Source organism: Crinia signifera, chromosome 8 (assembly GCF_055691185.1).
Source record: "Crinia signifera chromosome 8, ASM5569118v1, whole genome shotgun sequence".
Classification (NCBI taxonomy): domain Eukaryota; kingdom Metazoa; phylum Chordata; class Amphibia; order Anura; family Myobatrachidae; genus Crinia; species Crinia signifera.
Window position 1 is genome coordinate 55483114 of NC_139224.1, and position 13300 is coordinate 55496413.

A 13300-nucleotide genomic window follows, 5' to 3' on the forward strand; every position below is an offset into this window, starting at 1 on the left:
TTTTTTTATATATATACACCTGTCAGTTGCACCAAAGGTTGTGCTGCCTGTGCAACTGACTGCTGCCCCCCCTGCTGCCCCCCCTTTTGTGCTGATTAGTTTAAATTAATTAATCAGCAACTTTTTGGGGGTCCAGGGTTTTTTTTTTATATATACCCTGTCAGGTTGCACCCACAGTTGTGTGTCTGCTGCCCCTCACTGCTAATCAGTGTTGCATCACTGCATCACTGATCTGCAGTTTTTTTTTTTTGGAGAGTGCAGTGGGGTTTTGTTTTTACACCCACGTGGGTGTCCTGTGGCCGCTGAGCGCTGATCAGTGATGTACAATCACTGAACAGCATTTTTGGCACAGGGATATAATTTTTTTTCTGCAGTTTTTTTAAATTGTTTTTTTTTTTTTTGGAGAGTGCTGTGGTATATTTTTTTAAATTGTTTTTACACCCACGTTGCTTTTGTGGGTGTCCTGTGGCCGCTGATCAGTGACGTACATCACTGAACAACATTTTTGGCACAGGGTTGATATAATTTTTTTTCTGCAGTTTTTTTAAATTGTTTTTTTTTTTGTTTTTACACCCACGTTGCTTTTGTGGGGGTCCTGTTGCCTTTGAGCGCTGTTCAGTGACGGTCGTTACTGACCAACATCTGTGCTCAATTTTTGGCGCAGGACCTTTTTTTTTTTTTTTTTAACCCCTTCAATTTTTTTTTTTTTTTTATTGGGATCAAATTCCTGTATAAAGTATTTTTTTTTTCTGCACTACATACACACTACACACTACATTCCACCCGTGTTGAAATAAAGTTTGTACCCCCCCTACACTATACACGTGTTGAAACATTACACTTACAGAAACACAAAAATAAAAATGTCATCCCAGTCCTCCAGAAGAATGTATTCAGCGGAGGAGGCATATGCCATGCTTGCCTCTGACTCTGACACAGCCAGTGAGGCAAGCGGGGAATTTGAAGGATTCGTCTTAAGCTCCTCTTCCTCCTCTGGTGATGAGGGACCCCCTCAAAGACGCCCCCGTAGAGCAGCTGAGACCCCCCCCAAATGATTGATCCCGTATGGACCCCACCACCAGACAATTTTGAGCCCCAGGTTCCTGAGTTTTTGGCCATCCCAGGAATCCAATTTGATAGTACAGGTCTCAGAGAAATTGACTTTTTCAAAAAAAATTTCTCTGATTTTATAAATTTAATGGTGGACCAAAGTAATTTATATGCCCAGCAGTTTATTGCTCAAAACCCCACGTCATCATTTGCTAGGTGGACCCCTGTAGATGCAGTAGAGATGATGACGTTTTGGGGTCTGGTGTTACATATGGGCATAGTAAAAAAGCCAGAAATTAGGCAATATTGGAGTACAGATGTTCTGTACAGCACCCCATTTTACCGTATGGCCATGACTCAGACTCGTTTTTAAGCAATCCTTAAATTTATACATTACACCGATAATGCACAGTGCCCACCCAGAGATGATCCCACCTTTGACCGGCTATTCAAAGTCAGGCCGGTCATTGATCATTTCAGTGCCAAATTTGCAGAGATGTACATCCCTGACAGATTTATTTGTATCGACGAGTCCCTTATACATTTTAAAGGAAGGGTTAAATTCCGCCAGTACCTTCCCAGTAAGAGGGCAAGGTATGGCATAAAAATGTATAAACTGTGTGAAAGCACCTCAGGGTACACCCACAGGTTTAGGGTATATGAAGGGAAGGATTCAAGAATTGAACCGCCAGAATGCCCCCCCCTCCCTCGTAGGTGTTAGTGGAAAAATTGTCTGGGATTTAGTGCACCCCTTCCTGGATAAAGGTTATCACCTCCTATGTGGATAACTTTTACACTAGCATCCCCCTGTTTAAGGCCCTTGGTTCAAGAGGTACAGCAGCTTGCGGTACTGTGCGCAAGAACCAAAGAGGCCTCCCAAAAACGCACATTGCCAAAGTACTGAGAAGGGGTGAAAGCAGGGGAATATGCACCGAAAATATGTTGTTGGTCAAATATAAGGACAAGAGGGATGTCCTTATACTGACAACAATTCATGGAGACAGTACCACCTCCATCCCTGTACGAGGTACCAGTACCCACACCTCAAAACCTAATTGTATCCTAGATTACAATAAGTACATGGGCGGAGTGGATCTTTCAGATCAGGTACTGAAGCCGTACAGTGCCCTGCGGAAAACAAAAATATGGTACAAGAAGCTGGCCGTGTATATCATCCAGATGGCACTGTATAACGCTTACGTGCTATTCCGTTCTACCAGCCAGAGGGGGACATTTATGCACTTTCAAGAGGAAGTCATAAAAGGCCTAATATTTGGGAACCAGCAGGCAGAGGGCCCCAGTACTTCTATTACTGGCCCCCGTATTGTACCAGGGCAGCATTTTCCGAACAAAATCCCCTCCACTGCAAGAAAGGGCAGGACACAAAAAAAAGGTGCAAAGTTTGCTATAAAAAGGGAATAAGAAAGGAAACTATTTTCCACTGTGAAACTTGCCCCGACAAACCCGGCCTATGTATAAAGGAGTGTTTTAAAATATACCACACATCTATGGATTATTAGGTTCATCATTTCACCGTGCTTCGGGGGTCTTGCTAAATGTACACTATACCCCTAGATGAATTCCCTGAGGGGTGTAGTTTGCAAAATGGGGTCACTTGTGGGGGGGTTCCACTGTATTGGTGCTTCGGGGGTCTTGCTAATGCGACATAGCACCCACCAACATTCCACCAGAATCTGAGCTGCATAATCCAAAAATCACTCCTTCCCTTCTGAGTCCTGCCATGCACCCAAATGGTATTTTTTGGTCACATGTGAGGCATTGCCGTACTCGGGAGAAATTGGGGCACAGATTTTGGGGTGCTTTGTCTCCTTCATTCCTTGTGAAAATGAAAAATTTTGAGCCAGAACTGCATTTTTGTGTAAAAAATTTAATTTTTCATTTGCACAGCCCAGTTGTATCAAAATTGGTGAAACCCCTGGGGGTTTGAAATGTACACTATACCCCTAGATGAATTCCCTGAGGGGTGTAGTTTGCAAAATGGGGTCACTTGTGGGGGGGTTCCTAACTTTTAGCATCTTATGGTGCCTAGAAACCTACATGGTGCCTAAAAAATAATCTCATAAAAAGGAGGCTCCAAAATCAAGTAGGTGCTCCTTCTATTATGAAGCCTGTGGTTTGGTCAACGTGCACACTAGGGCCACATATAGGATATTTATGAAAACAAAAGAATTGGGGGAATCAATTTTTAGTCACATTTCTCTAGTAAAATGTACTGTGTTCCTTAGAAAAATGTATTAAAATTGCAAATCTGCAAAAAAAATGAAATTTTGAAATTTCACCTACACTTTGTTTTAATTCCTGTGAAACACCTAAAGGGTTAACAAACTTCCAAAATGCTGTTTTGAATACTGTGAGGGGTGCAGTTTTTGAAATGGCATCATTTATGGGGGTGTCTCACATACAAGTCCCTCAAAGTCACATCAGAACTGAACTGGTCCCTAAAAAAATCAGTGTTTGAAATTTTCTTGAAAATTTGAGAATTTGCTATTCATATTTTAAGCCTCCTAGTGTCCAAAAAAATTAAAAGGAGGTTGAAATAATGATGGAAACATAAAGTAGACATATGGTCTATGTTAGTTATTAACTATTTTGAGTGGTATGATTATTTGTCTCACAAGCAGAAAATTTAACATTTTGAAAATCGCTAAATTTTCCATTTTTTACGACATTTTGGTATTTTTCACAAAAAAACACAGACTGTATCGACCAAAATTTACCACTAACTTGAAGTACAATGTGTCACGAGAAAACAATCTCAAAATCACTGGGATAAGTAAAAGCAAAAAAAAGTTATCCCCACTTAAGTGATACATGTCAGATTTGAAAAAAATGGCTCTGTCAGGAAGGCAAAAACTGGCTGCGTCAGGAAGGGGTTAAAGGCCTATAAATGAATGAATGAAATGAAAATTATTTTCACTTTACAAATTTTTTGACAAACAAATTAATAAGCGACTCCTAGGCAGAGTGGTCTGTGAATCGAACACTGTAGCTATTGTTGTAAAATCCATGTGAGATCAATCCCCAGACAATTATTTTTTTGATTGATTGTTTTCTTATTCATTGAGCTGTTGCAGCAGCTCTTGACCTGCTGTGGTTGGCAAGGGTAGGTGGATTGTTGGAGACCTGCTCTGGATGCTGCAGCAGCTTCTGCCATCCTGTGGTTGGGAAGAGAAGGGGGATAGTTGGAGGTCTGCACTGACTGCTGCAGCACACACACACACACACACACACACTTTTGAGATGAGTCGCCTGGGGTCAGGCCCAGCAAGAGGGGATATTTTGGATTATATCAATGTCAAACAATGTTGCCTATTAGAATCTATGGTACTTATGTATTATCTGGGCTCCCGATTTTTTTCATTGCATGCCACTACTTAAGGCATGCGATGCGATGCGATGCGATTTTTTTATTGTAAAGACCTGATTTTTAATTGTATAGTCACCCATGGGTGATTTCATACCCCCACTATCCAACTACGCATGGAGCTGATTTTATATAGTGTGGGGAGCCACCGAGCCCGAAGCGTGGCGAGCGGACGTGGATAACTTTACATGTATTCTGCGTCCCCTCGCGGAGCACGCTTCAGGCTCGGTGGCTCGCTGCGCTCGCCACACTATATAAGATTAACTCCATGCGTTGTTGGATAGTGGGGGTATGAAATCACCCATGGGTGACTATACAATTAAAAATTGGGTCTTTACAATGAAAAATCGCATTGCATTGCATGCCACTATATTGCATGCGATGTGATGCAATTCAATACAATGAAAAAATTGGGCGCCCAGATAATACATAAGTACCGAATCTATTTACCTGCATGTTTGCTGGACAGTTTTATTGTTTTAAAATTACACCACTTTATAAATCTGTGTTTAGTTTATTTTTGCTGTGCTGGCTTATCCATTTTGCCGGATTAAAGGAGGATCTGTTAATATGTCAAATTTTTTTTACTAATTTTGCACCTTCAGTACATATGAAATAAGAAATGTTTATAACAGCTGTACCCAGTGACACTTGCTCATGCTGTGTGTTCCACCCATGTGCGGTACTTGCTGTGACCTTGGACGCCATAACCGCCCCACCGATGCCTGCTGTGTCACCTGCAGTGTCCTTGGAAGCAGTACCCAGTGACACTTACTCATGCTGTGTGTTCCACCCATGTGCGGTACTTGCTGTGACCTTGGACGCGATAACAACCCCACCGATGCCGGCTGTGTCAGCTGCAGTGTCCACAGAAGCTGTACCCACTGACACTTGCCTATTGTGTGTTATTCCCATAAGCAGAATATGTTCCGGATTAAAAGAGGTCCGTAATCTATTTTAATCCAGACAAAGCAAAATTGTCCAGCTTAAAAGAGGTTCCGGACCACCGGTTGCCGGAAAATCAGTGGTGTTTATGTATCAATATTCTTTTCTAGTGCAATTTCTCTGTGGTTAAACTGCTGGAAAATTAAAACTGCTGTTTAGTCATTTTTAGTCCTGTATCAAGCCATGCAAAAATCATTTAATATATATGATAGAATGTGAATCACATTTAATTTCCAATATTAACGCTTCCAAAGGCAGAGATTTAAGGGTAGATTTACTAAAGTTTCTTAAAAAGAAAAGTAGTTGTGTTGCCCATAGCAACTAATCAACCATCATTTTCTAGATTGCTAGTCTAGAGTATTGACAACTAGAATCTGATATGGTTGCCATGGGCACAACGATCAGTTATCTCAGAGGAAAGACGAGTTGGAGAGCACAGTGAGTGTCTATAAAAGCAATATATAATGAAGGAAAAGCTTTCATTTGTGAAGAACCGTGAAAGATGCCGAGAGCAGTATTAAATTGAAGAGGCGAGTGGATGAGGGTGTTGTGTAACAATTTTTAATTTGCAATGGATGAAGTTGTTATAATCCTAGTAACAATGTTCTCTTAAATGTTCGTAGACTATTTATAGTTATATTTTGTGGATAAAAGTGTTATGTCCAATGATTACATTTTTTTCTTCTATCTTTAACTAGTGTTCATCCTAGCACCCTGCACCTGTCACAACCTGTGCAGTTTCCTGCCTGGGTGCGCCTCTCTGTGCTCTGGTGCCTCTATCACACTCTGGTCTGTATCTCAGATCTCATATACAATAAATAGCTTGGTCTCTTCTAAACCTAAAACCTTCATCTACTCGCCTCTTAATTTTTCAATGAGGTTAAACATAACTATTTGTTTATCAAAACGATTACATAAAACGGAAAAAATAAGTGAAATGTCACTTAAGTGCGAAAATGCGCCAATAATCAAATTTGTATAAAGATTAGTTTTGACTTATTTGTATTGTGAACAAATAGTCCACATTAATGCTTAAGTCAGGGCACGACCAATTTCTAGGAGCCAGGATGAACATGTAGGAGCCAGACAAACTAAAAATTATCGACCATGTGTGCCAAAGGCACGCACCAAAAATGTACACATGCCATAATGCCCATTACATATACCACGTGTTGTAATGCCAATTACACATTATACCAAACATCGTAAAGCTCATCACACATTTTGCCACACACTGTGATGATTACTACATATTACACCACATGCTGTAATTACATTTTATGCCACACAACTTCCACTTACCTAAATGCTCATTGCTATGGGTTTCGTGCTTGATACAAGGGGTGAATATGCTTTACCAATGGGGTTAACATGCTTTGCATCTACTTAGTTATTGCTTACATGAAAAGCATGAAGTATGCATATGTAGACAACTTGCTTCAAACAAATCGATAAGGAACACAAAGTTCCAGATCCATGCTTAACATGGTAATTCATATGTATCCCAAATCTACTCCATAGGAACAAACATAGTCCCAAATAGATATATTACTATACAATAGAAGCAATAAACAGCTCCTGCCAATTATAATGATTGAGGCATGGATATTTCAATGGCTGTTTTAAACCAGGAGACTGGGTCTCAAATAGGACGTGATTCCAACAGTACCCGCATACTTCCAGGATTCCTTGTTTTATGGTTCACTGACCCTGCTCACAGCAAACAGTCTGAGCTTGCCCTCTAGGAAGACTAAGGACATAAGGTTGAGAAATTCCTCTCTAGGGATTTAAGCAGTGCCTTGGATTTTGGTTGGGATTGGATAGGTGTTTAGTCGCTTTTTCTTTTTCTGTGCCCATGCACGTTATAATTATTGTATACAATGTCACACCTTGGTTTTGCGATGCGATCTAGTACAAAAAGTATGTGCAGCAAATGCTTTTTGTACTAGATTTCATCTCCTCTCATCGCAAAACCGAGATGCAATATTGTATACAATAATTGTAATGTGTATGGGCACCTTTATGTTTAATACTGTATCCAATGTCCCTGGAAAGAGAAGCCTCCAAATTAAATATTTAGTATGTGGGGTTTGTGACAAAGACTTTGTGTATTCCTAAAGGATAAAAAAAAGGTGTGTGTGTGGAGGTGCACTGATTTTACACTCTTTGTGGGGGGTATTTACATGGAGATGTGTGTGTGTGTGTGTGTTTGTGTGTGATGTCACACTATACTGTAGCTGTCTGGCGATGCACCCTAGAGTAAGGTTGATGCGAAAAGGAGCCAGACAAGATTAACCCTATGAACAATTAAAAGATTGGTACTTGTTTAGTTTCATGGCGGCAGATAAATTGCATGCGATTGCATGCAATGTGATTTGGTACATGTTCATAACCCCTCTATCCACTACGCATAGAGTTGCTTTTATATAGTGTGGTGAGTGCAGCGAGCCACCGAGCCTGAAGTGTGGCGAGCGGATGCGGATTAGTTTACATGTAATCCGGGCCGAGCACAGCGAGCCCCACAAGGGGACGCGCAATACATGTAAAGTAATACGCGTCCCACGCTTCGGGCTTGGTGGCTCGCTGCGCTCGCCACACTATATAAAATCATCTCCATGCGTAGTGGATAGTGGGGTTATGAACATCAATGGCAATAGTGCAACTGGCCATCGATAGTGGTAAACTATGCAATGGATGACAATCGATATTTTTACCTATCGATGGTCATCCATTGTGTTTGACTGATTGGCCTGTGGGCCAATCAAAACACAGGGTGGGGCTTCACGGGTGTCTGTGGGGCAGAGCTATGCTCCGTGCACCGACACTTTGGAAAAAAACAACAACAAAAAAATATTATTTTGCTGTACCATTGATGGAGGGAAACAATCTAGTTCTCCCCCCATCGATGGCAAAAGTATTTGACATCAGCCATAAACCATCAATGTTTTCACATTATCGATGGCTGTGACATACCTGGTTCCCAGTGTGGAAATCCACCAGTCTGGCCAGACCTAAAGTAAGAGACTTGGGTTTTTACATATATATATATATTTTTACTCCTAATTTTTATTCTTATTTTTAATCATATTGTTACTAACCTATACTAACAGTGACTGTATTTTAAGTCTAATATCCTGGGGGGAATTTACTAAAGGAAATTTGTAAAAAAAATTAGTGTATTTGTATCCAGAAATACACTCTTTTTTGACATTTATTATCCCGAAAATACAGCAATTCGTATTTGCTATCAATACGAATAGGAATTGCCGTATTTTCAGGGTAGTAAATGTCAAAAATAAGTGTATTTCTGGATACAAATACACCTATTTTTTACAAATTTCCTTTAGTAAATTCCCCCCCCCCCTGAATTCTGAAGCATCAAAAAAGAGGACTTTTAGTATATGCCTCCAGGCATTCAGTTTATTTTATCTATACGAAAAAGCTGCAAAACCAAACCGATTAAGTCTATATATAATTATCGATTTTGTATGTAATAATTTGTGTTACTATTTTTTAACACTGGCTGTGATTCATTTTTGTATAATAAATACTTGTTTTTTTAAAGATACTTTCCAGCGTAGTCTTTATATCAGGGCTGGGCAACACCGGCCCTCCAGATGTTGAACTACACATCCCAGGATGCTTTGCATTAGTTTTGCTATGTGGCCATGATGAAACTGATGCAAGGCCTGCTGGGATGTGTAGTTCCCTAACATCTGGAGGGCCGGTGTTGCCCAGCCCTGTTTTATATGGTTGTTTTTTGGTTTCTGTCTGTGAAATAAGGGACCGAGCCAATCCCTTTTATAAAGACGCTGCAGGAGGGTATCATTACTATTAGCCAGGTCTTTTTTGTATAGCGCGAGTATGCTATGTTCTTATTACAAAAAAACATAATAATGGCTCATGACAATAGCGATTTGCCGGGGTCTGATTTTTACTGTGGCACTACAAGTACCAAAATAACCTAGCATTGCAACAGCGATCACATCCTCACCCATGAAGGCCAGCACCCCTGGGACCCTTCCTTTAGCCCTGCTGCTCACATTAAAGGCTGCACCCCGTACACACCCCCATACCCGTAAACCCAGACACCCCAATGCCTCGTCAATAAAACATGGGGTAACAATTTCAGTGGATTTATATTAATTAGGGGTGCTGTCTAAAAGGACTGCATTCCAAAAATCACTTTTACTGAGGTAAAGTTAATTTATTACCTACTCGGAACAGGTGAAGTCAAATCTCCGATAACAGCAGTGAAAATCCACACTAGTTATCGAGATACTGAAATAGGATAGTGGTTCCCCAAAAACCAGCCTTTTTTTCTATAGAGAAAGCAGGATTAGTGAAAAACAAAACTTCCAATAAAAAAAAAATAGTTATTTCGCACAGGAGAAATTGCCGAATTATATCGGGGAAAGTGTCAAATAGGATATCCCTTTTAAGCAGTTGGATGATGATTATTTTTTTTTTTTTTATAAGTATTATTTTCAAACAAGCCAGTGGTTTACCATTAAAACCTCCTGTCATATCATCTGTTTCTGGGGTTGTTAGAACCTGGATATGTAATTTACATTCTGATAAACAGTAGAAAATTAGCAGACAGGAAATCCTAAAGATTTGGAGGCATCCCAAGGTACTGTATTCTTCTGCTGTAGTATACAGAAGAGCTACATTCTTGGTCAGTGGATCAGCAGTCCAAAAACAGCTTAAAGCCATCACCATTCGAGCAGAGTGCCCTATTTGGGTAAAATGCTGCCTGAGAAATGTAATCCGTTGCCAGTGAATAATGGTAGACCTAATTTTCCTCAACCTACAGTACATCTTCTTACAGAAAATGGCCTTCAGAATGTATAGCCTTAAAACATGGATTGCAATGGAATAGAATAATGGAAGATCTGATTTAATCCATTTGCCAGGGCTGCCGTTGATTAGAAAGAAACCACTAGTTTGTAAACAAGCAAATTATGTTTCAGAACCTCACTAATTTAAACTACTAAAGAACTGAACTTGTACAATATGTATTCGCTGGTTACTTTCCAAAAATAAATACATATAAACAAATCAGATAAGCTAATGGGTAAGGGAAACCAACCATACTGTATCATTGAACGTCCCGTTTTCTTCTTGACCCATCCACTGGGTGGATTTCCAGCCAATTCGAACCGGATAGTAATGGGATTTACTAATAATTTTAAAACTGTGAATAGCAGTATCTTTGCTCTTCATCTATAGGATAGTTAAGATCTTAAAAGGGGTATTCAATCTCTGCCGCTATTTCCGACAGGGGAAATAGTGGCGGCCGCCTATTCAATACTGCCCAATATTATTGAAGATGCAGATCGACAGAACTGGCCGGACTTTAAAAGCTATTTTGCAAAGATCGTCCCTGAATTGTCACGATCACAGACGGATCTCGACAATACATGGCCATTTATACGGACACGCCCCCTTTTCGCCGATCGGCAGATGGAACATTGAATCCTGCCTGGCGATTTGCGGTCAAGCAAAATGAAAACGGGCCAGGGTCACTGCTGTCGCGACAGACCGCCAGTCATGACCCGGGATTGAATACCCCCCTAAGACTAGCTCATTTGATCATGGTGGATCAGTGAATGTAAGTAATTTAGAGAAACATTCAACATGGTATATGTTCAATTATTAAATCGAAACTTTAAATACTGGTATTGGTTTAACATAAAGTTACTGTCGTGTATTGGCAATAGGGCTTATTTAATTAGTCTAATCAAAAACCAGGACTGATTTAACGCTATTGTATTCAAGTGTGCGCGTTTTCATCCATTTTGTAGACCCTTTTTATGCACATGCCTTTTCACCTTTTTTTGGGGGTGGGGTTATGATAAAAAAAAACCAAAAAAACAGGCAAATACAGGTGGAAAGGCGGCTAATTCGCAGATCCACATGTTTTTCACCAGTGCCGAGTTCTTCACATAGGTAAAAAATCGGCACCAATTGAATACGCCCCATAGTGCTGTAGCCAATGGTGTAAGATTAGTTATATTACTTGATAACCTACATACAAGCTGATGTATACCTTTCTGTATATCTTTATTTTAGCACACTTCATACAGCCAAGTAGGATTAAAGATGATTGATTTAAAGAAAATAGTGTGTTATATATTATATTATATTATATATATATATTATATATTATCAAAATAACATAGAGTACATGTAGGCCACAAATATACAATTGCAGTAGAGAGTGAATGCTGCTTTTAATGTTCACAAGGAAAACAGCAGAAAGGCATACTAGGGTTCTAGTATCAGATGGTATGAAGGTGAGCTAGCAGTCGGATAATGGACCTTATTCTGTGTGTGGATTAAATGCTGCTCGCACAGCCACCTGCCCCCCTCACCTCGCTCGCCGAGTTCCCCGCTCGGCTGCGAATGGATGGTTTGCATTAATTAATTTGCCTGCTTGCACCCAGTGTATGCACATGCACAGAAATGTGCATAAGAAGAACATTGCTCCCCTGTGCGCACGCTCAGGGGGAGCGTGTAAACCAGAATAAGGCCCAAAGAGAGGGCAAAATAATTCATAGGACAGACACATTGTAGCTAATGGTTCTAATATAAAATCTGTAAATGAACACCCCACCCTCCAAAAATCTAAAAGGGTTAGTAATGTAGTGGATGCCATTTCAACTTCTGTTGCCACATTCTATGTCTGTATTTTCAATACATTTGCATTTTATGATCCCATGATAGATGTGTCAAAAGTATTTGATTAAATGGGGAAAATATGTAAAATCCCAATTGTATACCTTCATCTTATATTAACTGTAAATGGTATTACTGTGTAACATCTTTGTAGTTTTAATATGGAAGCTCAATGGCTCATATGTCCTCTGTGGACCTATTATGTTTTGTTTTTAATATGGAAATGCGTTCTACCTTCTCTTTAGATTTGCATTCTGCATCTTAGCAGACCTTCCATGACTGATGAGAAATACACTGTACGCAATAGTCTAGTCTATCCTAATAACATTGTGAATATATGTTTATTTATGTGTACATTCATTAGGCAAGACCACCTACGCCTTCAGTACAAATCACTGTGTTTGAAAAGATCTTTTATTTGAGATATTTGAACTATTTGTTTTAATTCCTCTTTCACACTTTTAAATATATTATCTTGTATTTGTAGTTGATTCTAAAGCGATTGATCAAAATGCTAAAATCCCCCCTGAAACATTAAAAGGGTTGAAGGACCTCGGCCTGTTTGGTATGCAGATTCCAGAAGAGTATGGTAAGTATTTGCATTTGTAGCAGTTTTGCTCTGTGTTATCTGTATGCTGACAATCTAAAGGCCCATACACACTCCATTTTATCACTTTTGAAGCTTGATACATCTGGCACTAACACTTTTCATTTTTTAATACTTTCATTAATTTTCCCCTTTTATATTCAACTCTGACCCAGTGCTGGTAACCATTAGCAGGTGACTTTCATGAACTCCTTACCCAACATCTTTTCTCAAAGAAAGGATGATAAACACCCTAATTGATCATTCTTATTTGTACAGAAATACAAATGAATACCAGTGAAATGCCATAAACACAATCCAAAAAAATGTAACTAACTCCATTTAACTGCACAGTATATTCCTTGTGATTTGTATGCTGGGTATAAGTCGCCATTCTTATTCTTCTTGCCTTTATAGCCGTACATTACATTATTACTTCTCTTGCTTAGTGTACTGAACGTAATCCCACTACTGAATGAATGAACACATGCACTGTTCTACCGCACTTCCCTGAATGGAATTCTGAGGATCTGTTTGGATTTTGTACTTTTGGGAGAACTGTGAGAGGCTTATATGGGTATGCATCTCAATAAAGTCATTTGGGATGTAAAAGATTCATTTTTTTGTTTTGTGAAAAGTGTGTGAGTGAATAG

General features: G+C 39.6%; 1 protein-coding gene across 1 annotated transcript in view; it reads left to right on the forward strand.

Annotated features, from left to right (window-relative positions):
- The window catches only part of ACAD9 (acyl-CoA dehydrogenase family member 9), a 74931-nt gene that overhangs the window by 22977 nt on the left and 38654 nt on the right, over window positions 1-13300 (forward strand). Inside the window, exon 3 of the mRNA XM_083156431.1 lies at window positions 12549-12650. Coding sequence (XP_083012557.1) covers window positions 12549-12650 — 102 coding nt within the window. The remainder of the gene's footprint in view (window positions 1-12548; window positions 12651-13300) is intronic.